The sequence below is a fragment of the Eubalaena glacialis genome, chromosome 3 (assembly GCF_028564815.1).
Source record: "Eubalaena glacialis isolate mEubGla1 chromosome 3, mEubGla1.1.hap2.+ XY, whole genome shotgun sequence".
NCBI lineage: Eukaryota > Metazoa > Chordata > Mammalia > Artiodactyla > Balaenidae > Eubalaena > Eubalaena glacialis.
Window position 1 is genome coordinate 98243937 of NC_083718.1, and position 27009 is coordinate 98270945.

Consider the following 27009-nt stretch of genomic DNA (forward strand, 5'->3'; position numbering starts at 1 on the left):
CCTGGGTGTCTGGCTAGGTGTGAGGAGAACAAATTTCCAGCCTCTTCATCCAAGAAGGTCACATCAGGCAAAATAAAAATGATGCTAAAGCCTGTTACCAGCTGGAGTGATCAGTGCCCAGATGTCACCTGGGCCAATGATTAACCGGGGGCCTGGGAGATGCCCAAAAGGCAGGCAGGGTGAAAACATATGGGTTACAAAGGGTCCAAGCCAAAGGAAGCCAGTGGGAGGACTGGTAGTCAAGAAGGGCCGTTCCCAGAGGCCCAGATGGTGGGCACATTGCCCAGGAGGGGCTTCCTCCTTTCATGGTGGATTCAGGGTTAGGAACAAGGCCAAGAGAGTAGAAATCTGTCATAGGCACACCTGCTATCCAGTGCCAGACTAAACAGTTCTTCCGAGGGGAATAAGGCAGAGGATGCTAAGGCCCTGGGGACCTTCAACCCCAGGCTGGCACAAGCTGTCTGTTGGCACAACAAGTATCTGTCACTAGGGTGTGATGTGACAAGAGTGTGGGCTTTGAAAACACCCAGACCTGGGTTCAAATCCAGGCTCTGCCACTTCCCAGCTGCTGTGACCTTGGCCAAATTTTATGTTTCTCTAAGAAAAAAAAGAGGATATTAGCACCTAGCTCATGGGGTTGTTGTAAGGTTGAATGAAATTGCATTTTTATAGAGTACCTCACACATAACGGGTAGTTGATCAATGAAAACTGTTCATCCTTGTTGGCAGCATTGAATAAGGGGGAGGAATAGACCATGCCACACTGCTTGAAACCATCCTATGGCTTCCTCTGCCTTAATCATTCTGAAGGCCTGCAAGGCCCTGCATCCTGGGGGCCTAATGCATCCTGCATCCTAATCCCCTATTAGAAGCTCTCACAGCACTTGTATCTTCCTACCTCTATTTACATTTTATGATTAGATACTTATTTGTGTGGTTGTTTGGATAATACCTGTCTCACCCACTGGCTCTTCTGCTCACCATTTTGTGCTCAGTGTCTAGCAATCAATGGGGAAATGAATGAGTGGATGAGGATGAGGCTCCAGCCCTCACAGACCTCACTAGGTACACACATATAAGGAGAGGCTGGGGCAGGAGTCCAGGACCTCAGGGCAGTGATGGGGCCTGTGGGCCAGAGAGGCTGGAGTCCAACATGGAATTCTCACCCAGCCATCCTCCAGAAATTCACCCAACAACTCCCTTGACCCAGCCTCCTCCACTCCCCAATCCATAACCTCTTCTGCCCCATGGCCACCCAGTTCCTGAGCTGCATCCATGTGGACTCTACACAGGGCCATGGGGGTCAACCTGTGGGCTTCCCTGTGGTCCCAGACCAGGGATGGGACCACAGCTGCCACAGCCCCGGCAGGGCTTTGGGAGCGAGCCTCTCTGTGGTTCCTTACTTTGCCAGGGGGCCTTCCTGGCTGGCACAGTCCACTTTGTTCCCTCAGCAGTCCCAGCATCCAGGGCGGCAGAGCCTGGTCACCCCCCTTCCCAGAAACTGGCCCAGGAAACCAGGGGACAAAAGTGCTGCTCTAGTAGAGGGTGCCTTCACTGGGGGCTGGGGGCCCTTGTCGGGAAACATGGTCTCTTTCCCCAGGGCTGCCCTGCAGCTGACCTGGGCCTCAGGCTGCCTAGTCACTGCCCACCCCCTAATGACTTTAGCTCCTCATTCAGGGGGTCATCAGATACCCACCCAGGCCCTGCCCAGACCCCAGGCCACCCCAACCCCTTCCTTGCCATGGCCTGCAGTCTGCATGAGGTTAACCTCAGGCTTCTTCCTGGTTGCCTCTGATTCAGTTTCCTGGCCCTGGCCGGATAATGGTTTGGGGTTTGGCTGGGCCCTTCTGCTTGCATACTCAAAGCCAGAGTTCCAGACCCTGCCCATTAACAGGCACCCGCTATGTCCCAGGGCCATTTCCTGCTCAGTCTCCTACCTGTCCTTCCCTTCAGCCAGAAATCCTTGAGCTACAAGGTATCTGAATCCTCATCCCAGCAGGAAGTGCCTGGCTCTGCCACCTTCTGCTGAGTACAGCCAGGCTCTGGCAGCATCCTGGGTCCCCAGTGCCTGCCCAGAGAGGAGCTGTGTTTGGCCTGGGCACCATGGGACCAGCTGGCAGGGGCAGCATCAGAACACACTTTATCTGAGGGCAGCCTTTAGAGTCCACAAGGTGCTTTTGGGTTTGTCCCTGCATTTGAACCTCAGACCAGGTATACCTGGCTTGTATTCTTAAACCAGTTCTAAAGATGAGGAGAAACCTGAGATTCAAAGGACTAAATACTTCCCCGAGGTCACACAGCAGGAAGAGACCCAAGCCAATGGCTTAAGTTCTTTGGCTCTGAATCCAAAGTTGATGTCGTTCCACAGGTACGACACTTCTGAAGCAGCACCTGCAGCACATGAAGCCCAGGAAAGGCTACTGAGATTCTCTGGCATTTCTTTCTGGATACCTCCTGGGGCCTCTGGAAAGGCAAGTGAGGGGCAGGGGCATTTGTTTGTTTGCCAATCCTTGCTTAAAGTCCTTGAAATTACATTCCATCCACTGCCCAGTGATCAGCTAGGGTTCTAACCTAGCCCCGTCTCCAACAGAAGCCAGGGAGACCTGCTGAAAATACCTCTTCTACTAATGAATTGTAGTTATTAGATATACATTCCATTGGCTAATATCAGGTAAGCCCCTAGAAAAGGCCACCATTAAATCTGGTCAGAATTTGCCTTACTATACCTTTGTTCATGCATTCAGTATTAACCTTTTGATGCACATTTATTGGGCACCTACTGTGTGCCAGATACTCTCAGGCACTGGGATGCAAGGAGGGATACAGCACAGTTCCTGCCATAGCCAGTGGCCTGGTGGGACAGACAAATAGCCTCTCAGTCTGTGGGAGAATAGGGGAGGAAGGAACTGAGCTAGGGTGGGCCTCCGGGGCCTGGGTCAGGCTGGGAAGGCTTCTCAGAGGAGGCGACTTTTAAGTTGTGACTTGAAGGAAAAAAATATGAATAAGTTTCTTCAAAAATCTTTTCTGAGGAGCTTTTGATAGAAAGGGAAGAGCTAGCTTAAGGGAAATGATGAGAGACAGGGTGGTAGTGGGGGCTCTGGGCACAGAGAGGGGTAACTGAGATACCTGGGTACTTAGTTCCAGGCATGTTTGCTTGGTGCCCATTCTGACGCTATAACCTTGGTCTCCTAAGTCCGGGGACACAAACTTTTGTGCAGTGCTGTCCAATATGATTTCGGAGATGATGCAAATGTTCTGTTTCTGTGTTATCCAACATGGTAGCCACGCATGGCTATTGAACTTTGAAGTGTGGCTAGTACTACTGAAAAACTGAATGTTTACTTTTATTTCATTTTAAATAATTTAAACCCAAATAACCTCCATATCAGACAGTGTAGCTCTACGTGCTTCTCATCCAGGATCACATTTGAATTACTTGAAAAGTCTTGAAAAACTTCTGATGCCTGGTGTCTGAGCCTTACCCCTGAGATTCTCATTTTGTTGATCTAGGGTGGGGCTTGGGTACCAGTATTTTTGGAAACAACCCAAGTTAGTTTCAGGTGAGCCAGGGTTGAGAACCACTGATGCAAAACTTTGTCCACCACACTCTTAGTGGTGGGGAGGCCCCTTTTATCCCAGCCTTGCCCAGGGTGTGTGTTTGGGCTATGCTGGGCCTTCAATCACTCTGGACCTTCCCAACACCCCTCTGCCCCTGGAAGTCTGCATCCTTGGTCTCCTCTCCACTCCCAGAAGGAAGATCAGGGCTTAAGGCCACTCACAGAGCTTGCTGGCTCTCCCTCTGCCAGCCTCGCCTAGTTCCCAGTCCAGAGACAGTGCTCATTCACCTCAGAGCCTGCTAGGACTTGGACAGCAGGGGTCAGTGGTCAAGGAGCCTCATCCTTACAGGCCCCTTGGGCCGTTGGACAGAGCCCAACCAGCCATGCTGGGCTAGGCTGGGCTGGGGCAGGGGCTGGTGGGCAGGCCTGAAGTTGGCCTGGTTTCTGTTCGTTTTCCTATTAAACAGATATGCAGATGAATGTGTTTGGAACAGCGATAATGCAGGAGGTTTTGGTAACAAGACTGGAAGTTGGAGAGAACCCTCCTTCCCCACGTACCTTGAAAAATGCTTTCTGAGCTGGGTCTCACCCAGCAGCTACTGGTCACCCCCCCCCGACTCCATTTTTGCCATTCACACACCAAAAGCAACTTTTCCCATGACCCACACATGGCAGCTTGTGCACTTCTTTTATTATTAAATATATAAGCAGCTTCCTATTTTTTAAATAGACATTTAAATGACTTCATATAAAATAATTCACCACTTCCAAGTATAAAAACAAAATCTCACAGTGTGTGAGCCAATGTTCCCTCTCGGCTTTCTCAGAGAAAAGAAGGGCTCCTGTTCAGGTAGCTGGGGAGCCACCCAGAGGGGGCTCTGGGGCCCCTCCCACTCCTGTGTCACCAAGAGCCCACAAAGAGTTTCTGTGATAGATTGGATTTGCTTTCTTGACCTTTAAAATACCATACGTTTAAGGGGTGGGGAGTGAGGGAGGAATGCTTTTTCTGTGGGTTTTTTTTCCTTCCACTTTTAAATATATATTTTTTAGTATCAAATATAGAGTCTGTGACTAGGAAAAGGGACCCCAAGGGGAAAGTTCTCCACTGCCCTTCCCTCAGCTGACAGCAACAGGACAGGGGAGGCAGGGACCAGCGGACCCTCACTTTTAAGGGCAGGAAGGGAAGCTCCTAGGCCCCAGTCCAGTGGCCAAGTAGGGCAGGGTCTCTCAGTGGAGGGCCCAGGGCGGCAGGAGAGTAGGGACACAGTAGCACAAAGGGACCGAGGGTAATCAACAGCCCTGTCACCTGCTGCCCAACTCTCAGAGCCACAGCCATGGGCTGACCCAGGAAGCTGAGGCCCTCAGGCAGACTTGGAAGCAGATGCCTGGATTCTCCAAGTCCCTCTCCCACCCTGGCTTGCCTGGTCAGAGAGATGGTGCTAGCGAGGGGTGGGATGAGAGCTAGAGGGTGTCACTGCCTCCCGGGCTCCTACCAGGGACAACCACTCACCCCAGGTGCCAGCCAGCAGCAGCCTTGGGGCTGTGGTTGGGGCAGGGGCCTGGTACAGGGCAAGAGGGCAGGCTGGGGGGTCAGGGGTGCAGACCCCTTCCCCCACCTCAGGGGCATGCCCTTAACTTCAAAGACCTATTTTCCGTCAGAGCTCACCCTGCAGCCTCTCTCTGTCTGTCCCTGCCCTCCTTTTCTCCCTCCCACTAGTCACTTCCCTCTCGGGAATGTCAAAGTGCAAGATGCAGAAACCTGGGCGAACAACGCAGCCTGAAGACCAGCTCTGGCTGGTGGCCCGGGCAGTTCTCCCACCCTGATCCACCCCAGGGATTCAGAGCCGGGTCAGCAGAAGGTCGGGGCTCAGGGGCTCCCTCAGTCGACGGGCGAGGCCGGCTCGGGCACTCAGTGCAGGAAGCTGGGGAGAGGCTGCAGGGGTGGGAGGACGGATAGGTGTTTGCTCTCTGGGATGGATGGGGCAGGCTGCTCAGCAGGCAGGTTCAGTATTCACAGTGCAATGGCTTCCTTCATGAGGAGAGCCTCTGCGCGGCCTCCTGGAGAAGCTCTGGCAGGGCTGGGGGGACGCTGGGGCCGAGGCCAGAGCTTGGTCTTGCCCTTGGCATCACGAGCCAAGCCAGGCAGGTCCTGAGGGTAGGGTTGGCATCCCCTCTCCGCCTGGCCACCAGCAGAGGGCAGTTAGGCAAGTGGAGGGTGCAGACCCGCTCTGGGCTGTCAGTGCAGACCAGCAGGCCCAGAGGCCTTCTCTTCCCGTCTTTTGGGCTACACACCTTTACAGGAAATCCAGTGACGCTGTCCTGCCCTGCGAATCTCATGCTTCTCTCTCTGGAGACGAGTCCCTGCTTGTCGGTGTTGGGATCCCTTGGCACCAGGCGGGTCCTCTGGCACAAGGGCTCTTCCATTCCTCAGCGCCCACCCTGCTCTCCCATGTCCCATGGCCTCTGGGTCCCTGGCCCAGGTGTTGGCTTGGAGGGGAATGGGAGGAGGACACAGCCCCTGAGGGGCAGAGGGTCCTCAGCCAGGCTTCCCAGCCTTCCTCAAGCGGATGGGAGCCTCCAGGGCCCCCGATAAATATCAGCAGCGTGGGGGGCATCCTCCAGCCCTCTCTTAGTCAGTCCAGAGTCTGAGGGTCGAGGGCTGAGGGCCCCAGCCTCGCTGCTCTGGTCTAGTCCTGCTCTCCTGAGTCCAGGAGCTCTCATGGTGGGCAGGCCACATTCCCAGGAGAATGGCTGGGGAGGGGTGGTGGTGGATGTCCCCATAACGTCTCCTCGCATGGAGAGACTGTCCTGTGCACCCAGCTGTAGGGGAGAGAAAGAAAGGCTGGTCAGCCGGGTGGGAGTGAAGGGAGGGGTCGCTGAGGACATGGGTGGGCGAGGTAGAGCATTCCTGTGGGCCGTTGGTGGTGCTGCAGACAGGACTGCCCCCATCCTTTCCCTCGCCTTCCCCCATCCTTTCCCTCGCCTTCCCAGCCACCCCAGACACCACAAGGGACCGGGCAGCTTTCTCTGGCAGCAGCCCAAGCCACTGGGCAGACTGGCCTCACCTCCTACCTCCTCCTGGGGAACCAGGGACCATAGAGGGAGGTAACAGGGCCTGGTAGAGGTCTCAGCAGGGCTGGGGTAGGGGGCATTGCTCAAGTGGAGGGGTCTGACAGGGAGGGAAGGGGGCACTTGCATGTCCTTAGACCCCTCCTCAGGAAAGACCATCTCACTGTCCTTGGTCTAAAAAAATCAAGAGTGAATCCTGCTAACTCTAGCAAAGAAGAGGAATTGCTCATTCCCACCTCCTCACCACTCATCACAGAGGGTCATCACACATGATATTCAGGACAGCAGGGCAGAGGTATCTGAAGGGGAAGAACTGGAGGCAGTTCCGGACAAGGAAACTCCCACCCTACCATTTGGCATGCTAACCCCTAAGCAAGCCAGCCTCCTGCCGGATGGACCAAGGGACTTGCCTCCCTGCATCATCCGTAGGAGTCAGGGCCCTGCTCTCTCCAAGCCCTCCCCCATCCTTGTCCTCAGAACGCTTTGTTCCCAGAGCAGAAATCCCCTGGACTCCATCCAACAGTTTGACTTTGGACCCAGTGTGGAGCTTCCCTCCCTGACTGTCCATGGGCCCTACTAGCAAAACCCGTGATGGGTAAGGAGGAAAGATAGGACCACAGCTTCTGGCTCCCAGCCCATTCCCATGTTCTGGAAGGGGAAGAAGGGAGGACCATAAACTGGACATGAGCCATGCTGGGTACAGCCAGGCCACAGGCCCTGCTGGGGCCAGGAGGGAAGAAGAACCAAATGGGCAACCTCCAGTCCATTGCCCCTATGTCTTGGTTGCTTAGAGTGGAGGGTCTGGTGTCCACGTTTCCTTTCTGAGGGTCCCTCTCTCAGACCTCTGCCTCTGTGTTTCCCCCAGTCATTTCTCTCACTAGAGCAGCAGTAAGTCTTGAGGCTGGCCCTGAGTCTCCCTGAGGCTCCTGCCGCCTGGCCTGGAGACCACTTTAGGGCTGGATCCAAGTGGAGGTCTGGATGTGGCCCCTGCCCTGGGTTCCTCGCTAAGTGAAATTTTAAGGGGAGGAAGAGGAAAGTTTGGGAGGGCCTGAGATTAGGCAGGCAGAGGGCCAAGACCAAGGGGGGAGGCAGGCGACCAGTCAGAGGGTGATGCAGCTTTGAGCCATGAAGTCCCTAGGGACCTTGGTCCCTCCTCTGCTTGCCAGTCCTGACGGGGTATGCGTCATTCTCGCAGCCCTGCTAGTGTCCCATCTGACCCATCTTAGTTCACCCTACCAACAAGGTGGACCCCAGGATTCCAGAAGTGTTACTTCTTGCTGTTTTCTAAATAGGTTCCCCTGGTTTTCAGCATTTGGCATATCCCCTATCTTGCTAGGAGTGGCCCAGACCTGTCACTCTACACATGAGAAGGCCCTGAAGTGCTGGCTTGCATTTGGCATGGGATGTGACTGGAAACTTGAATGGGTTCACTCCAGCTAGTCAGCCAGCCTGCCAATCAGCAACTTAGGCAAGCAGCCAGCCAGTCAGTTAGCCCATCAGCTCACCAATCGACTAGCCAGTTAGGCAGTTACTAGCTAGTAACTGGTCAGAGTCACCCAGCCAGCTGGTCAGCCATTCAGAGTCAATTAGTTAGCTGGTTAACTGGTCAGCCAGAAGGCTAGACAGTTAGAGACAGCCAGCCAGGGCCAATCGGCCAGTCAGCCCTGAAGCCAGTCAGTCAGCATTTATTGAGTTCTTAGCAAGTATGAAGAAGCCCTCTCTGTTTAGGACTCAGGATAGAAAAAGAAATGCAAAAAAAGTAGAAGACACAGTCCCTGCCCTCAAGGGGCTTACAGACTTCTTAGGGGTACGGAATGTACACGTATGCATCAAGTAAGATTTTAAAATGTATAAAAACAAACAACATCCAAGTAAGTGCAAATCGATATAGTATTAACCAAATACAAAAGAGCAGAGGAGTATGAACTAAAAGAGCAACCAGAGGGTGATGGAGACCATCAGGAAGGGCTGATTCCTGCAGCCTGATTGTGTTCTGAGGGGAAGGAAGGGAGGAGGGCCGTGGGCTGCCTGGAATCGGGGAGTCCAGGGTGAGGAGTGATAAGAGGCACATGTTTATCAAAAACATGGGCGAGGACAACAGAAGACACTCATCTATGTGCAGCAGACACAACTGGGAGGGCTATGAAGACAGAATTAGGATTTAAAACAATTTCAGTAGGCTCGGATGATAGGCCTGAGCCCACAAGGTAGTTTTAACAAGGATGAATATAAATTCCTGCACATTGGTAAAAAAAGTAAATTCTCCAAGTACAGGATAGAGTCCGGCTTGACAGAGGTTTATGGGAAATGGAACTAGGGATTTTAATAGACCACAAGCTCAACATATGACAACAGAATGATGTAGTTGTTAAAAAAACAAACAAACACGAATGCAATCTTAATCTGTACGAATAGAAGAACACTGTCCAGATCAAGGAAGGTAACAGTCCCACTGTACTCTGAACTGGTCAGACAACATCTGGAGCACTGTGTCCAGGGCTGGGCGCCACATTTTCAGAGGGACATTGACAAACAAGTGTGTCCAAAGGAGGGCGAACAGGATGGTGAGGGTTCTGAAAACCATATCATATAAGGAATGTTTGAGGGACTCGGCCACACTTAGCTTAGAGAATTCTTAAAGGGGACATGGATAACTGACTTTAAATATTGGAGGGCTCTCATGAGGGAGGATGGGGAGGGGGCAGGGAAGCCAGTTATGCCTCTAGTGAGGAAGGACTTCCCTACAGTGTTATTGGGAGAGGGCAGGGAGTTTGCCTGCGACTGAGAGTGTGTGACCAGAAGCTGGCTGACTCCCCATCACGGATGCAGAGACACTAGGCCAAATGACCTCTGAGAGCCCTTCTAAGACTAAGCCTCTATGGCTCCTTGCATCTAAAAACAGGGAAGTAGAAATGATCTTGGTTGGGAAGAAGGGTCAAATCAGGGTGCAGACAGAGAGGAAGCTGGCAAGAGGTGCGTGTGAGGGGCAGCTGCTGGAGGAGCTTGGGTGCCAAGCTGAGAACGTTGGGTTTGAAGTGATTGGTGATGTAGAGCTGCTGAAATTCCCCAAGAGGCTAAAGACCTTACATAAGAACAATTTGGTTGCTCTGGGATGGAAGGTGGCAGCAAAAGTAAGGAGCCCAGTGCAGAAATAATAGCCCGACACAGAATGAACAGTGCCTGGCCTCAAATGGGGTGGAGGGAATGAAGGGGCAGTGGGAGGCCTGAGGACCCGGGGAGAAGAGGGTTGGCCAGACCTGGCGATAGATCGAAAAGGGAGTAGGAGAGAGAGAGAAGGGAGTCAAGTGTGGGTGCCTCAGGGGAGTTGGTGGTACCACCAACAAGTTAGGGTGACTGGAAAATTTGGGTGTAACTAATTTTAAGGAGTGGCAAGAGATCCGGATCAGAGTCTTACCTTAGAATTCCCTCTACACTGGCAGTTCCACCTGTCTGTCCTCATCCTGGGTCAGGGGGCTGCGGACAGAGCACAGGCTGGCATAAGACTTTAGCAGAGGCCAGGGAGTGAGGGGATCCCCTAAGTTTGCCCCCCAAGCCCGCACGCACGTGCTCCAGCCCGCTCAGATTTAGAAGACCCAGAACTGCCTAACCCTAAGAAGAAACTAGGAAAAGTCCCAGATAGCTAGGAAAGAAGAGACACCCTTTCCTTCTCCCCACCCACCCCGGAATCCTGTTCTGAGCCTCATCTCCTTAGAGCAAGCGGGAGAACGTCTCCTCCAAATCTAGATGGGAAATAGATGCCAAGACAGGCCCCCCATGCCTATCAGAGCCCCTCCCCCCGAAAAAAAACCTCTCACCTGCCCTCTGGTTGCTCCATGGGAGAATCCACTGTCTGAGGCTCTCGACGGCTCTGGGGACAGAAAATAGCAGGCTCACTGAGGAGCTGAGGGAGCATGGGGAGGCCACGGCCCCACCTGCAGGCAGGGCTGCTCAGGGACTCTACGAGAGAGTTACCAAGCCTCCCCACTCTGGATCAGCCAGAGGGCCAGGGGGCTTCCAGAGGCCTCTCCTATCCTCACACCCCAGCTCTGCAGAGCTCCCAGGGAATGCCCTGCCCTGACCTCACACGCATCACTTTCCTCCTCCATCTCCCCTCCCATCTGGGTTCTCATCCGGCTTTAGTCCAAGCACAGTGTCTCCTACTCTTCTGCCCCAGTCCCTTCTGGTTCATCTTGTAGCCTGAGCCTTCCCTGTTCTTGACGAAACCCTCCATTTCAACCTCCCATCCTCTGTGCTCAGTCAGCCTCCTGTCTCTCAGCGTCTGAAGAACCCAGTCTGAGCCCAAGTCATCCTCCGACCTGCTCCTCCAGCCAGGCTGCGCCCTGCCCCCACGCGGAGCCCTCCTCTCCCGCACCGGGCTCTTCTTACCCGCCGCCTCCGCCTGTAGAACAGGAGGCCGCCGACAGCCAGCAGGACCAGGATGATGCTGGGCACCAGCAGGCGGAAGACAAAGCCGGGGAGCTGGGGGTCAGAGGGCTCCTTGTGTTGCCTCTCATGGCCTGCGTCAGTCAAAGGAACGGAGTTAAAACGGGCTGGGGGCCTGGCCACCCCCTCACTTGCTTGTCCTCCTTCCAGCTCTGCGGTGCTCCTCCGGTCCCTGGTGCTCCTCTTGCCTTCCAGCTCCCCAAGGGGCAGCACGTTGCCCCAGGAATGGCTTCTGGGAAGCCTTGGCTGAGAAGAGGGGGCAGAGGGACTGCTGAGGCCGTGCGGGCGCAGTGCTGGGGCCCCGGCAGAGCCTGGCTCCTGGTGGTCTCTGGGCGAGGCAGATGAATGGTCTGCATTCTCAGGTGTGTGACTCCAGGCCTCGGTGGGTCTCACGGGGCCCACCATGGGCAGTGGTGTGCTAGTTACATCCGCAGGCTGCCAGCCCTTTCCGGACGCAGAGAGTGGTGAAGATGTTGAGAGGAGACGGCTGGGCCAGGCAGTCTCTGCCTGGACGCTGCCTCCCCGCAACGTGCGGGAGGCAAGCTCTGCCCCTTGGGGTATAAGACCCTCACTAGCCTCTCCGGAGGCCTCTTCCAGGGCCAAGTTAGTGCCCAGCACAGAGTCAAGAATGTCCTCCATCCCAGTGACAGGAGCTCCGACAGAGTGCTGGGGCTGAGGTGAACCTCCAGTGGGGCGGCCCTCGACGCCCAGGGTCTCTGGTGACTCAAAGCTCTGGCAGGTGCTCCTGGGTGGTCGCTGCTTGGCACTGCCCGGGTCCACCGTGCGAAGGGCCTGCTCTCTGGGCAAGAGGGAGCTGCCCTCTGTCCCCTCAGAGTCAGCCCAGGTCAAGCCAGCCATAGGGGCCATGGAGGGGGCGAGGGGCTGCTGAGGGGAGACAGAGGCCAGGTCACTGCTAGGGGTGGCTTTGGGGTACAGGCAGTTGCAATCAGGCTTGGTCACCACATCTGAAAGAACCACAGAGAGAGGGAGAGAGAAGGACGGGGAGGAGATAGAGTCACCAGCCTCCAGCACAGCTTTCCCAGAGGGATGGAGAGGGGGATGTGGGTCTGGGGGTCCCCTCATGCCCTAACTCAGCCCTGGGGCTGAGGAGAGGACAGGACTGGAGCCAATGCTCATGACACAGGCCTTAGACAGGGAAGGTGCAAACTGCAGGAAGGTTCTTTGCAGGAAAGAGCAAAAAGTGGGGTTTAGACACACAGATTGGGGGTTGGGGTCAGGCAAGACCAGAGAACAGCCCTTCCTGGAGTTCCAGCTGGCCAGACGCCAAGCCAGGGGTGACAACAGCCAGCCAGGAGGTTGAGTATTGGCCTCCGGGACTAACACAAGACACCCTCAAGCCCCAAAGACACTGTTGGTTGGAAAGCAGCAAGGTGGTTTCATGCACAGCAAGGGGCTAAACAGTCACGGCCACAGGCGGGAACAGGCTGGGGCTGGAATGTGGCCAAGGCTTGAGGCCTTGGGATTGAAGCAACGAGACTGGACTTGGCCATTGGCAGGTCGCAGGGCCTCAGCCCCTGCCTCGGGGAGCCAGGTTGAATGTAGGTGGGCACACGTGGCACAGGACGCAGAGACGAGGACAACGCAGGGTAGACATGTGTGCAGCTGGGCCACCACTGGGAGAGTTTGAATGATGCTCAGACTTCAAATCCAGCCTTGTCCCTTGAGGGGACACTCAAGGCATCCTGGGGACTTCTGGAGCCAGGGTATCCTGGTGATTCGCAGCAGGGCTCCCGGAGCAAGAGCCCTGAATCCCTGATGGAGCCTCTGCTCTCTCCACGGTACCCCCCATACGTTCAGCCAGCCTGCAGAGCCGGTGGGAAAGCCTCCATGCCTACAGGGCTCTCTCTGAGAGGGCCCCCTTTTCCACTCCCTGATCTCACAGCCACCAGCATGATCCTTCTTGATGCCTCAACATGCAGACATATGTAGGTGTGCATGCACACACATGTCAGAAAAGACATGTGCCTAGGACCACCCAGAGGTACATGAAGCCACATATGTACACAAAACGAGCACGTCTACACACACAGGAGCACGAGTAGCAAACAGGCTGCCTCCCAGGGGTCCCTCCAGCCCCATGCGTCACCTCCCAATGCAGCTCTGTTCCACATGCCCTTCCCCAACCCCACACTTGCTGGCCCCTTCTGTGCTCACCTTGGCTGGAGCATTTGGCAAAGCTATTGTTGCAGTTCTTGCTGAAAATGTTCCAGTCCTTTTTAAGGAGATTCTTTGTTTCATTAAAGACATTCTTGATCTTCTCCAGCAACTGGAGAGGCGTCTCATAGAAAGTTCGGACACAGGCCTGGAAGGAGAGCAGAGCCCCCCTTGATGAGGATGAGCATTGGTCCCACGTCTCTAGCTTGTTTGTCAAACTCCCTTGGCCTTTCTCACATCTGTCTTCTTTTTCTCTTGTTTTCTCCCTCCCCTCTACCCTGGTTTGCAGGACCCCTATGTCCTGAGTTGGTGAAATTTATCATTTATTCATGGCTCCATTTAACACATACTAATGTGCCAGGCATCTGGTAACTACCTGGGAATCACGCAATGAACAAGAGAGAGGTGGTCCCTGGCCGATTTGGACATTGAGTCCAACAGGGCATCGTTATTAAACATATTGTTACAAGTGTGATGAGTCCTAAGAAGAATGATCTGAGAGTGTATAACAAGGGGAACTAAATGAGGGCCTGGGGGAGTCCCCAAGGAACTGACCAGAAGATGAGCAAGAGTTAACCAGGAAAGCAGGCGGGGTTGGAGAGAGCTGTCCAGGTGGTGAGAATAGACTGTGCAAAGGTCCTGACGCAGGAAAGAGCCTGAAATGTTAAAAGATGAAAAAGAAAGCTACAGTGGCTATAGCACAGCCATCTAGGAGGAAAGTGACAAGAGAGGCCTTGCAGCTGAGAGAGGTCAGCAAGGACCAGATCTTGCAGGGCCTTGTTGGCTATGCCAAGAACCATTAACCTGGGCTTCCCTGGTGGTGCAGTGGTTGAGAATCCACCTGCCAGTGCAGGGGACACGGGTTCGATCCCTGGTCCGGGAATATCCCGCATGCCGCGGAGCAACTAAGCCCGTGCGCCACAACTACTGAGCCTGCGCTCTAGAGCCTGCAAGCCACAACTACTGAGCCCGTGTGCCACAACTACTGAAGCCTGCGCACCTAGAGCCCGTGCTCTGCAACAAGAGAAGCCACCAGAATGAGAAGCCCGTGCACCGCAACGAAGAGTAGCCCCCACTCGCCGCAACCAGAGAAAAGCCCGCACGCAGCAACAAAGACCCAACGCAGCCAGATACAATAAATAAATAAAATAAAATAATAAAATAAATAAATGTATTTAAAAAAAAAAAAAGAACCATTAACCTTCTCCGCAGAGCAAAGAGAACTGAGGGGACGTTGGGGAGGTGAGTGGAGCATAAGACTCCAGTCTTTTAGAGAGATCATCCTGTGTGGTGAGGAGAATGGCCTGGAGGAGGCCATGGGGCTGTGGGTCCTTCTCTGGCACTGGTGTATCTTGGAAGGAGAGCCAAGGCTACCCCAGCTATGTCTGTTGAGCTGCTCTTTTCTCTTCTGCTCGTGGGACCCAGGCTCCCCACACCCACTGGAGCTCTGAGAAGCTTCACACACTCCTGGTTTTCCTCCCACCCCTTGAGCTGCTCCGTCTCAGTCTCCTTACCAGGCTGGACCCCTCCACCTGACTTCCACAGGCTGACACTCCTCAGGGCTCAGTCCTGGGCCCACCCCTACTCTCACCCCAGACACTGTGTCCAGGGCTTCATCACATCTATGGCCCACCTGCCAATGACTCCCAAGTCCTTCCTTAAACTGACCTGCATGGGGAAGAACTACAGGCTTTACTAGGTGCTGAAGTCCTTGAAGGCATCACTGGATGCCCAGGGGCTGTGCATAGTAGGCCCTTAGTAGATGTTTACCAGATAAAGGAGAGAAGGAACGCGGGAATGGGAAGACCCGGACTTGGCTACATTACTCACCAGCTCAGAAACACTGGCCAAATGAACTTTCCAGCTTGGGCTCATCTCCTCATTTGTAAAGTCAAAACAACAATCCCTGCCTGCCTCCCGCCCAGGGCAATTGTAAGGAACAGGTAAGCTGGCTTCTTCTCATCTTTCTTATAAAATCTCCGTGTCCTTCATACCTCACCTCATACTTCATAGAGAAAACAAGGACAGAAGGTCCCGATGTCTACCTGTCTCAACAGAGTCTGTGCCTTCTTGCCTCCCGAGCTCTGAATCCCTCCCCTGCCAGTTCCTCAGGAGACCAGCTCCTCCAGCTTCACTGGCTCCCCGCTCCTGGAGTCTGCCCCCCTGCCCCCAGCATCCCATGCAGTGTGCAGGGTGGGTGGCTTGCTAAAATACAGATTCCGAGGCCCACCCACAGACCCAGTGAATCAGACTTTCTAGGGCTGCATACTGGGAATCTGCATTAAAAAATTTTTTTTATTAAAAAATGTTTTTTGAGTTTTTATTTAAAAGGAAGGCTTTTTTTTTTGGAATCTGCATTTTTTAAAATGAAGACTTCCTTTTTATTTATTTTTTATTTTTTGGCCACGCAGCACGCGCGATCTTAGTTCCCCAACCAGGGATCACACCTGCACCCGCTGCAGTGGAAGCGCGGAGTCTTAACCACTGGACCACCAGGGAAGTTCTGGGAATCTGCATTTTAAACAAGCTCCCAGGTGATTCTTATGAACCTCAACATTGGAAAACCAAAGATCTAATACCTCTCTTATTTAAAAGTCTTCCCTCCCTCCATCCCACACTCACTCCAGCTACCTCTCTTTTTCTGCGGTTCTTTGGAGCCAGGTTCTTCCACAGTGTTGCCTCTAATTCCTCACTTTCTGTTCACTGATCTGGCACCTGCCTCCAACAGCGACCTCCACGTTGTCAAATCCATTGGACACTTTTCAGCCCTTCTCTTGCTTGGCTTCTCAAACCCCGTTTGATAAAGTTGACTACTCTTCCCATCTTGAAATGCTCTTTATCATGGGCTCAGGGATCCCACACTCTTCTGCGTTTCCTCCCACCCCTTAGACTGCCCCTCAGCCTCCTTGCCAGGCCCCCTCCTGTGCCTGACTTCTAAATAAATGCTGGGTTTCCTGGGCCTGTTTCTCTTCTCACAGTGGGCAGTGTTATACAGTCCCCTGGCTTCACCGATGACCTACAGACCAACACTGCTTACGTCTGTCTATCACCAGCCAAACTCAAGACCCATACGTCCAGCGGCCTGCTCGACATCTCCACTCGGCCATTTCACGAACGTCTCAAGTGTAATGTACCCCAACATGAACTCCTGCCCTTCCCCCAAACCTGCTCTGCCCCATTTCAGCATCACGGCAACTCCACGTGCTGGAGACAAAACCATCACGACTCTTCCCTTCCCTCAACAATTCACGGCCGCTGCATTACCAAGTCCTCGGGTTCTTTCTCTAAACTCAGGAATGCGTCCCCTTGCCTCACCTTCACTGCACAACCCTAGTCCAAGCCGCCTGGACTTGCACCTCCTGCTGGCCACCCAGCCTCCATCCCTGCTCCCTACATACCATTGCGCGCACAGCAGCCAGAATGGTCTCCCAGCGCAAGTTAGACTAGGTCCCTCACTCTTTAGACAAAATCCCCCATCTTTAAGACCCCAGATGATCTGGCTCCCACCTCCCTGGCTCTCTCCCCCTCACTCCCCTGCCTTGGCCATGCTGACCACACCTGGGGGCCCTGAATGTGCACTTTCCTGCTCACCTAGGGCTTTGTGCCCAGCGTTCTCTGTTCTGGAATGCTCTGACCAGCCTTATTTCTTCCTAACTCTTACTCATCTTTGGACCTCAAGTGAATATTTTCTTACTCAGAAGCCTTCCCTGTCTCTTCTTTCCCACTGCCTTTTAAATCCAAGTCCTGTTTCTCTCTCCCGGAGCCCCACGTACTTCTCCTTCCTGGCTCACTCCCGCACCTGCTTCAGGTCTTCCCTCTCTGGTTTTCTTTCTGCAATGCAGTTATTGACACTTTACTTATACTTTACTTACGTATTTCCTTAACTGTCTCACCACCCCTACATGTAACCTCCATGAATGTGGGGAATTTTGTTTGATCACAGCTGTATCCCAGAGTCTAGAACAATACCTGGTATGCAATAAGCACTCATTAACTATTTGTTGAATGAACGAATAGTCCTCATGGGTTAAAATTCTATTTACTTGTGTCATTGTTTGTTTAATGGCTGCCAACCTCACTTAACTATAAGCTCCAAGAGGGTGGGAACCATGTAGTTCTTGCTCATGAAGACATCGTCAAGGCTTAGCACTGTGCCTCCTGCACAGTGAGTCCCCGGCAAAGGTTTATGGGATGAATACGTGAGTGAGAGAGCAAGTGAGCAGTGACACGGGTGAGGCCAGTGAGTGCCTCTGTGCCTGTGGGTAGGGATGGTACCACCGCAGCTGTCCCCTGTCCGCCCTCCCTCAGTGCTCCTGGCTCCAGGGCCCTCCTACCTTGTCCTGTTCTTCATAGTCCCTGGTGAAGCAGCTCCTCAGCCTCAGAGAGAGCTCCTGGAGCTGGACAATGACATTGGCATTGGGGGTGTTGTCTTTGAAGCGCATGGTGTCCTCCATTATGTCTTGCACCAGGAGAAATGCCTTCTTAAGGTAGCACACGGGGTCGTTCTGAAAAGTAGAACCTGGAGTTGACAACCTGGCTGATGCCACTTGGGAGCCCAAGCTCTGTGCTGGATGCCCTCATCCCAGGCAGATGGAGGGCTGCAGCCTGCCCTACCCTTACTCCTGAGGAGAGGGGCCACCCCCTCCAGTAAGAAGGAGAATGCTGCCCTCAGCTGGCTTTCATTCTCCCTTGTTGGGATCTGGCGCTGCTGGGGATTGTGGTAGAGGGAAGGAAATGTGGATTCTGACCAGAGAGATCCTCAGATTTCTGAACGATGAGGCTTTGATCAGGATGAAGGTGCATAGGTAGGGTGGGTTCTGGGGAACTTCTATTTTTCTGTCTCTGACCCTCTTTTGGCTTGCTTTCACACAAAGCCCTTTACCATATGGCTCCTTCTAATCCTCCAGGCCATAGGGATACTGGAGACACCTCGGGGTCCAAAGAATGACCTCAGTGTTTTGTCTCCCTAAAGAGATGGTGGGTGCCTCAATGAAGACTCTGCTTTTAGCTCTGTATTCCTAGCACCTGGTGCAATAGGTTCCTAGTAGTAAATGCTTGGTAAGGTGTGAGTGAGTGAGTGGAACACTGAGGTTACTCCTTGGACCATGAGGTGGCCTCCAGTTCTAATAGAAATGTGTATGGGTCAGGTGTGCAGAAGCTCAGAGATGGGAGCAAATTCTGGGCATGATGGCAATTTTCTAGGAGGCACAAAGAAGAACAGACATGGAATAAAGGCTGGGGTGGGGGCAGCTGGAAAGGCATTACGGGCATCAGAAAGAGCTTGTGCAAAGGCTTGGAGGCAGGAAGAAACAGGGAATGGGGGTAGTGGGTTGGGCCGTGTGATAGAGACTGGAGCTTGTAAACCCCAGGCTAAACAACCTAGGCTTTCTCCTGGAGTGAGGGGTCTCCAGGTTTGGGGGAGACGGTGAGGATAACAGGCTGTGGTTCAGAGAGCTCCCCCACTAGTGGTGGGGTGAGGGGTGCACTGGAAGCAGGAAGGCCATTTAGGAGGCTTTTGAAATTGTCCAAGCAACTGATGGGGTGAGGCCCCAGAAGCCGGAGGTGCTGGGAGGTAGAACCAGCAGCACTCAGTTGGGTGTGGGATAGGAGGAAGAGGGAAAGGGCTGGACTGATTCCCTGGTTGCTGGTCTGTCTGCTGGATGGAGGTGACATCCTTATGCAAAACATTTGACCCAGAAGAAGTACTGGTTTGCCTTAGGCCTTAGAGCCAGCCTGCCCGCGTTCAAATCACTTACTACCTATGTTCTCTCCCTTAACCTCTCATGAACAAGAAGAGTGAACCACACAGTCAGGATCAAAAGTGCCTGGCACATAGTAAGACCTTGCCATGTGCTAGGCCAGCAGAAGGGAGCAACAGGGGACTTGAGCCCTGGGCCCTGCCCAGCTCAGCCCTGGACCCTGGCACCCCAGACTTGAGTACCAGGGGTCCTTACACCATACCCTGCCCAGCTCTAGGACTTCTCCTGCCTTCATGCTCCCACATACACCCACCCTGGGAAGTTCATACATGCTGGCACATGGGCCTTGTAAACAGCCATAACTCACCAACTGCTCCTGGTCTACAAACTCGAAGGCAATTTGGCACGAGGTCTCCATCTGACTGTCAATCTGTAAAAGAGAGCAGGCCAGTGGTGGCAGGGTGTCTGCACTCGACTGAGCTTGCCTAAGAATGGGGACTAGAGTTTCTGGATGGATCAGGGTTTGATCCTCATCCATCTCCCCCCAACCACACCTGGAAAGACAGAGCCAAGGCTAGGGGAAGACCTGTGCCTTCCACATGCCCAGGGGAGGGTTATAGAAGAATAAGAAGTCTCTGTCTTGTACCTCCCACTCTGAAATCTCACAGATGCCAGCTTGTTATAAGGAAGAACTATCTAATATAGGACATAATCTCCTGCGGGAGGTAGTGAGCTCCCTGTCCTGGAAGGAATTCAAGCAGAGGCTAGACAAGCTCTGGGGATTCAGGATCTGTAGGGACTGGGGCTAGATGCCCTTAAAGCCCTCACTGGCCCTGAGAGCAGTGGTTCTGTGATTCTAAGCCTCAGAGAATGTGGTGGCTCTTGGTCTACCTTGGATTGCTGCAGCAGCTACATACAGGAGGTAACAGAGGCAGGAGGCCCAGCCTATGGGCTCCAAGCTCAGGGCCCTGGAGCTGGCCTTAGCCTGTGGTGCTCCCCCCTGCCTGGCTGGCTAGAGGGATGGTAAATTCTCTTCTGAGCAGGACAGCAGCCATGACAGCAACCTGATTCTGCCTGGCTGAACCACGTTTGAAATTGTTGACGACTCTGCTGGCACGATTAGAGTGAGGCACGAGCTCCTTCATGGCCCGGGTGATCAGGCCATCCCAGCCCCAGGGCTCGGGCAAGAGCCAGGGAAGTGAGGGGGGAGGGCTGGGAGTTAGGCGGGAGCCTCCCTTCCAAATCTGGCTGAGGCCCTGGTGCCAGGCTGGCGGCACATCTGGGAGTCCAGGAGCTAGAGGCAACATCTGGACACAGCAGGCAGACCAGGCTGGCTCCTCAGAGGAAGCATCCCCCTGAGGGAGAGCAGGCTTTACAACCTTTTTCAGAGTCCACGATTGACATTCCAGGCACTCATTAACCTAGGCAACCAGCTAGAAGTCCACCCTGTCCACCGCTGGCAGGGGATTGGGAGAGGGCTTCAGGATTGAGGGGGGGCTCAGAAGCATTGACCTTTAGAAGGTCAGTGAGAAGAACATCCGTGGAGCTAGTGGGAGCCACGAGCCACATCCTGCATGGTCGTATTTCTCTGCCTACAACCACTCTCTTTGGCCCTGCTCCCTGACTCCTGCCTCCGTCTCCCCAGTGGGGAGAAGGTAAGGTAGGCAGGGCCACACACTCACCAGCTGCTGCAGGACCTGCAGGTGTCCGTTCCCAATCATGTGGCTACAGTTCTCCGACACCTCCTCGGTAGTACTCCTGCTCACGAGGAGACAGGCCAGCAGCAGCAGGGGGCCCAGCCATGTCTGTGACAGAGAGGGCATAATTTCTCCCCAGCTCTCACACTCCCCAGGAACCCCCACGCCCTGCTGAGGGTGGAAAAGCAAGGACCTCAGACCCACAATGCTACAGACCTGCCCCTCATCCCAGAATGCAGCATTCCCCAAACCCACCTTCCTCAGGATTTCCTAGCAGCCACGCACAACCTTGCTCTCCCTCGCTAACAATCCAAATGTCGTCTCCTCCAAGAAGCCTTCCCAGATTAACCCAGGCCAAGCCTTTCTACACACTGAACTTCTAATGAGGACATGGGAGGTATGCCTACCAGTCTAAATGCCAATTACACAGGAAACTCCTTGAATGTAGGACTTGCATCTACCCATTATTCTGTCTCTGCAATATCACACACTGAGCCAGGCATCTTGTGAGCTGCCCACTCCTCTCAAGTTCATGTTCTTGCACTGGCTGGCTTCCAGACTTGGAGCCAGAGGTATTTGCCTTGGCCCAGCCCTTCCTCCTACCTGATTCCACACAGGTCTGGCTCTGCTACTGGAAAAACCAGGGGCCCAAACTCAGTTTCACTGGGAACCTATCCCGCACCACAGACCTTTGGAGCCCTGGGTATGTGTGTCAAAAAGAGCCCAACCGATTAATCAGAGGCAGCAGTGCCAGCTCTAGACCATCCCTGGCTGGCACCTGCCTATCGGAGCCCCATCAGGCTCTGCATCCAGCCAGTCAGCTCTTAGCATTTCAAGAATGTTTTCTGAGATCTCTCCCCTCTTTCAGCACCCACCTGACCCGGTAGCTGCTTACCCCCAGAGTGATGGGACAGGCTCCTGACACCATTGTTCCCCTTCCCTCCTTCTTGCCAAGGTCCCCTTAGCCCTCTCCCTGGCTCTAGGTCTCCCCTTCTCCAGCCAGAGGCAGAGAAAGACCCTTGGGCTTTCTTTCCGAAGCTGGATTGCCTCCTGGCAGATTCAGGGAAATGCTGTCAGGATGGGGTGCGGGCTGGCACCTTCCTGGGTTCTGGGCTCTGCCTCAGTAATTCAGATGACGAGACAAATACTGCAAACAAATAGCACATTGGAGGCTATGAAACAGCCCACAACAACATGCTGATTTACATATAACTAAAAGCCCAAATGTTTGTCAGCTCTTACTAGGGAGGAGAGGCCCTGGCTGGGATCCAGGGAGGTTGCAGGGAGGAGGGGCCACAGTGAGGCCTTGAAAGATGGGGAGAAGTTGATGGCAGAGAGAGGGAGGGAGAGGCCTAGAGGAAGAGACACAAGATGGCCTAGTGCCACTCAGCACAGGGATCTGGTGGGGGTCCTGGTCTGACCTGGGGGAGGGAGACTGTGGAAGAGGGAGAACAGTCATGGAGGAAACATTGGGCTCTGTTGCATGGTTGAGGAGGTAGCTCTGGGTGGGAATAGCTGCCCAGGCCCTCAGGAACCTGCAATTCAGGACCCATGGGAGAAAACTGGGCCATGCAGAAGGTATGTCTCTGCCCCAGGCTGGCTGCCCCTGAGGCTCTGAGCCCCAGGTGTCAGTGGTATGGAGGAAAGGGCCTATGGGGAAGGGGATGCTCAGGAAGACAGCCTTGCCACACGCATTTCAAGATACTGATGTTTGAGGACAGCAAGGAGAGGGCAATGCTTAACCCCAAGGGCCGCCTGGCTTTTGGAGTTATTTCAGGCACCATGTGGGAGGCTGACTTTGAAGGTAGCCAAAGGGGGCCACCCTGCACCTGGGGCCCTGATTTGGCCTCAGAGGAGGATCTGGACAGGCACCAAAGGGTTAACACTCTAGCTTGCATCTGGCTGGGCCGGCTCTTCTCCCCCCTTCTTTCTTCCTCCCACCCACCAGCCTTGGCCTCTGGGGCAACCACAAGGAATCTTTGCTTCAGTCTCAGAGAGATGCTGGGACATCTCAGCCCAGCTATCCATCCTCACCTGCCTCCTATCTTGTTCTATCTTCCCCATCAACAAGGTCCCTGGAGAGATCTTAGCATGAGTGGACCCTTGGGCTGCCCCTGTCTAAAACCAGCCTCTTTCTTTCCACCTTTCCTTTCCTCCTCTTTCCTCGTGGTCTCATTTCCAGCCCCTGTTTGTCTTGTTGCCTATCACCTCACCCTTCCTGATTTCCCCTCCTAACCCCATCTCTTCTCTCTCAGTTGGGCTCTTCCTCCCCCGTGGAAGGGCTCTTCCCTCTTACCCTACCTGCAACCCCCTCCCTCATCCTCCGAATATTTTTCTGCTTCTCTCCCCCCTGAGTTTCTCCTCTAGGATTCCTCAGAAGCAAACCCATTGGAAGACCACTTACTGTTCATTAACGGTGCCACCCTGCGCCATCTAGGAGCTGTCCCACGGTTGGGGCAGGACAGTCCCCATGCAGTCCTGAGCAGCCCGCTGCCCCTGTCCACAGTTCTGCAACCCCAAACCTTCCTTCCACCTCCTCTACCACCACCAAGCGCAGGATCTCCCCAACGGACTAAACCAGGTTTGGCAGGAAGATTCAGAGCTGGCCCCATGCAACTCTGGGATGCCGCCCCCCACAAAACATACTTGATCCAGCCACCCAAGTGCCCAACGGCTTCTGTCTGTGAACCGGAACAAGTAGTGGCTTGCCCTGCACCTTCCTTCTGCCTTGGCATTCTATAAGCTGGATGGCCCCTGAACTTTCCCCATCCAGAAGCGCCCACTCCCCAGCAGGACCTAGAAGCATGTGTATGGCCCATGAGGAATGCCCACTGGGAAGGCACCACCCTCAGCGCACAGCCACTCCGCCTGTCCCTTGGCAGTGGCTGATCAGAAGGGAGAGAGTCAGGGACGCAGCCTCTGCCCCGTGGCTGCGAGCCCCTTTCTCTTGCCAGCGGGTGGCTCAGTGTGCTTCTCCATGCAATGGGGTGAGCAGCCTTCCCTTTCCCGAGGGAGTGCCGCAGCCCCAATTGTAGCTGCAGGGCCGCCTCGGGTCCCAGCCAGAGCGCGAGGGGCCTCGCGCAGTCCGTGCGCAAAGATGGGATGGAAACCGGAGCCCGCTGCCGGGGCGGAAGAGCCTCGGCAGTCGGCGCGCCCGGGCAGCGGGCTCCCAGGGGCCGCGCCGCGCCGCCGAGCTCCCATCCCAGCCCGGCCAGGGCCCCGCGCCACGGCCGTCGCTTACCGTGGGAGGGCAGCGCCCGGCGGCGCCCCGCGCGGTCATACGGGCAGCTGGGTCCCGGCCGGGCGCGTTGGCCGCCCTCGCTCTCTCGTTCTCTCGCTCGCTGGCCGCTGCAGAGTCCACGCCCCGGCCGAGGGCCGCGCTACTGTCCCAGGAGTGCGGAGGGACCCGCGGCGGCGCAGAGAGCACCCAGGAAAACTTTCACTTTCCCCGAGCCGGGCTCCACTGGCCAGCTCCTCGGCACAGCCTTTTAAGCGGACTTGTGAGGCATGTGGTTTATGGGAAATCACCTTGGACAGGCGCCAGACACACACACACACACACACACACACACGCGCGCGCGCGCGCGCGCGCGCGCACTGACACAGACACACAAACTCCAGAGGCCCACTGAACCGCCTCCCCGCCCCCACCCGGCGGGCTGGTCTTCTCCGCTTGTCTTCCAGTCGCCTTGTTTGCTGTGCTCAACGCCAAAGCCTTCAAGAAAATAACGCGGGCTTCACCGCTTCCCTCCCTCCAGCGCGCCGGCTTTGGACAGAGCTTTGCCTTTCCTTCCGCGCTCTCCAGGCGGATCCGGTGTTCTCTCTCTCTAATATTCCTTTCAAGGGACTTTCCCTCTAGGCCTGAAAATTCCCAAATCTGAGCAGGAAATGGCCTGAGAGCAGGGGCAAACACTGGAGGCTGGGGCCTCCCCCTCTGCGCTTCCTGCAGCACCTTGTGGAACCCGAGTCAGCAGGTTTGTAGGCAGCCCTCTCCTTCTTATGCAGCCCCCAAGCCGCCCGCCCAGCCTCTGTCTCCTGTTCTGGTGTCAGGGTAGAGGCAGGGAGGCTAACTACCTGGCCAGAAGGGGATGAGTTGTGTCCTGTGACAGGGAGCTGGGAGGCTCTGCTGTGTGCTAGGAGATGCTCCCAGCACCTGACCTGCAGGTGATGTAAATGCTGGCTGGTACCCATGCTCCCTTCTGAGCCTCCAGACCTGAGGAGATTGGCACCTGGGCCCTAGATTTCCCTTGAGGCTTTTGGAAATGCATTTACTGAGATGATTAATCACATTTTGTCTCTACATGAGAATGAATCTAAATGAGGCCTAATAGGATGAGCCTATTAATCATAATGCCAAATTCAGGAGCTTTCTCTTTCTTCAATTCACTATGGTTCAGTGTTTCAATCTCTCTGTGACTCCACCCAAACCCAGCAACTGGGAAATACATGATATACAGCCAGGTCTGGAAGGGGCATCTCTTGTCACTTGCTCCAGCCCCAAGAAGTAATTTTACACCTGCATGCTCTTGTTCATACTGGTTCCTCTGCTTAGAATTATCCTTTCCCCACTTGTCCTTAAGGCAAAAACATCTCACCCTTCAAGGCTGAAATCACACCATATCCTGCACCAGCAAATCCTTCTTTGACTCCTCAGGCAGATCAATGGTTCCTTTTCCTGTGGTCTCACTGATTTTGGCTCCTTTCTCTGTGGTCTCCCTAAGTTGTTTGTCTTTCATTCATTCATTCTCCACATTATTCTAAAAAGTATTTCAGGTGGTGCTGATAGTTATATTCTGGATCATCAGACTGAAACTTCATCCCCACCCCGGACTGAGAGTTCCTCCAAGCTGGTCCCATGTTTACCTCCAAATCGAAAGTGCCCAGCACATAATAGGTACCCAGTTGATAGTGATCGAATGAGACCATTAGAGAATAATTCATTCATTTAACAAATGTGCACCATGTGGCTACTATGTGCCAGGCACTGAGCTAGGCCTGGGAATGTGATGATGGACATGTCGGCATATCCCTGCTTTCATGGGTTTGGGAGTAGTCAGAGCTTAAAGGGTGTGGGGCAGGCCTGGATGTTCAGAAACTTGAGGAAGGAAGGCCAGAGACAGAGTCCAGCCAGAGGAAGGAGTCTGAGGGCTTACTTCCCCTGGGCATTGTCAAGTGGTCCCAGTACAAAATGATTTAAGATAACATGTTGACACCACTTGTTCTGAGGACTGATAAGAGGTTAGAGGAAGTGATGTGAGGCGATAAACCTCTTGACTTGTTGATCTGGGAGTAAAATTTTACCTGCTCCCTCCTTCACCTGACCCGACGCTGTGGGCTCACTGAAGCCAGTGTTAGGACATAGCTCTGCCTCTGGAAGTCAGCCTTCCTCTGTCAGCACAAGCCTTGGGTTCTTGTTTCCCCTAACGGAAATTCTTTACACCCCCAGATTTGAACCCTGATTCCACCACTTACAAGCTATCTGACCTTGCAACTCTGCCCAGTCATTTGTTGTATGACTTGCGACAAACCTCTCTTAGCTTCAGTGTCTTCATCTATAAAATGGAGACATTTATATTTCTCACCAAAGTGTTGAGGATTTAGTAGGATGATGCCTGTGAAGTGTTTAGCCCAGGACCTGAAGGTAGTAAGTGCTATTGGTATTAGCATTAGCATTAGCATTAGTATTAGTATTATCTGTCCACTCACATGCGTCTTAAGCAATGACACCACAGTAGTGCAGTAAACTTGCAAGTCCCAATGCCAGACTTTAGTCCCAGCTCTGCCATTCATTTGCTGTGTGACTTTAGACAAAGCCTTTATTCCTTCTGAGCCCCTCTTTCTTCATTTGACAATGGCGACGATAAGCCCTTTCCCCAAGGAGTGGATGAGAGGTCAAATGGGTGACAAATGGGGGTCTCTAGGGCAATGAACAGCACAGAATAAGTCCTTGGTTATGAAAGAACACTTTGGAATTGTAGGCTATGGGTTGCTGGGAGGCTCTGCCTGTGTGGAGCTGCAGAGGGATGAGCAAGGTCCTGGGTAACCGTGACTCCACAGTGGGACCTGCAGCTGTCTCGTCTCTGTTACCTTAAAAGGAGAGGTTGTGAATCTGCTTGACCTCAGGCAAGCTTTACCACCAGACATGGAGAAACTGAGGCTGGAAGAACTTATGGTGTGCCTGGTAGGGCTCCCCTGGATAGCATCTCCTGGGCTCTCTCCTGCACTGGGCGGATACTCCAGCCCCTGCCTGTCTGGCTGGGAGACCTTGGGCAGGCAGGTTCCAGCTGAATCTCAGGGTCAAGCCAGCAGGATGGTTTCCATCTGCACGTGGCTCCTTAGCTGTTTACACCCGTGCAAGCCTGTGTGTGC

At 54.0% G+C, this 27009-nt stretch overlaps 1 protein-coding gene across 2 annotated transcripts; it reads right to left on the reverse strand.

The window, feature by feature from the left end:
* Positions 1-4207: 4207 nt before the first annotated feature.
* CSF1 (colony stimulating factor 1) lies at positions 4208-24439 on the reverse strand. 2 transcript variants are annotated; one of them, XM_061183744.1, is made up of 9 exons: positions 23882-24439; positions 20626-20748; positions 19311-19373; positions 17579-17749; positions 13245-13392; positions 11013-11143; positions 10442-10494; positions 10042-10100; positions 4208-6377 (listed from the first exon to the last, which is right to left on the reverse strand). In XM_061183744.1, the coding sequence occupies exons 1-8, from the start codon at positions 23918-23920 to the stop codon at positions 10055-10057; spliced, it is 774 nt and encodes a 257-aa protein (XP_061039727.1). In that variant the 5' UTR covers positions 23921-24439; the 3' UTR covers positions 4208-6377; positions 10042-10054. The 2 variants fall into 2 exon arrangements, with proteins under 2 accessions (XP_061039727.1, XP_061039726.1); XM_061183743.1 differs by having other exon boundaries at positions 11013-12034.
* Positions 24440-27009: the final 2570 nt, after the last annotated feature.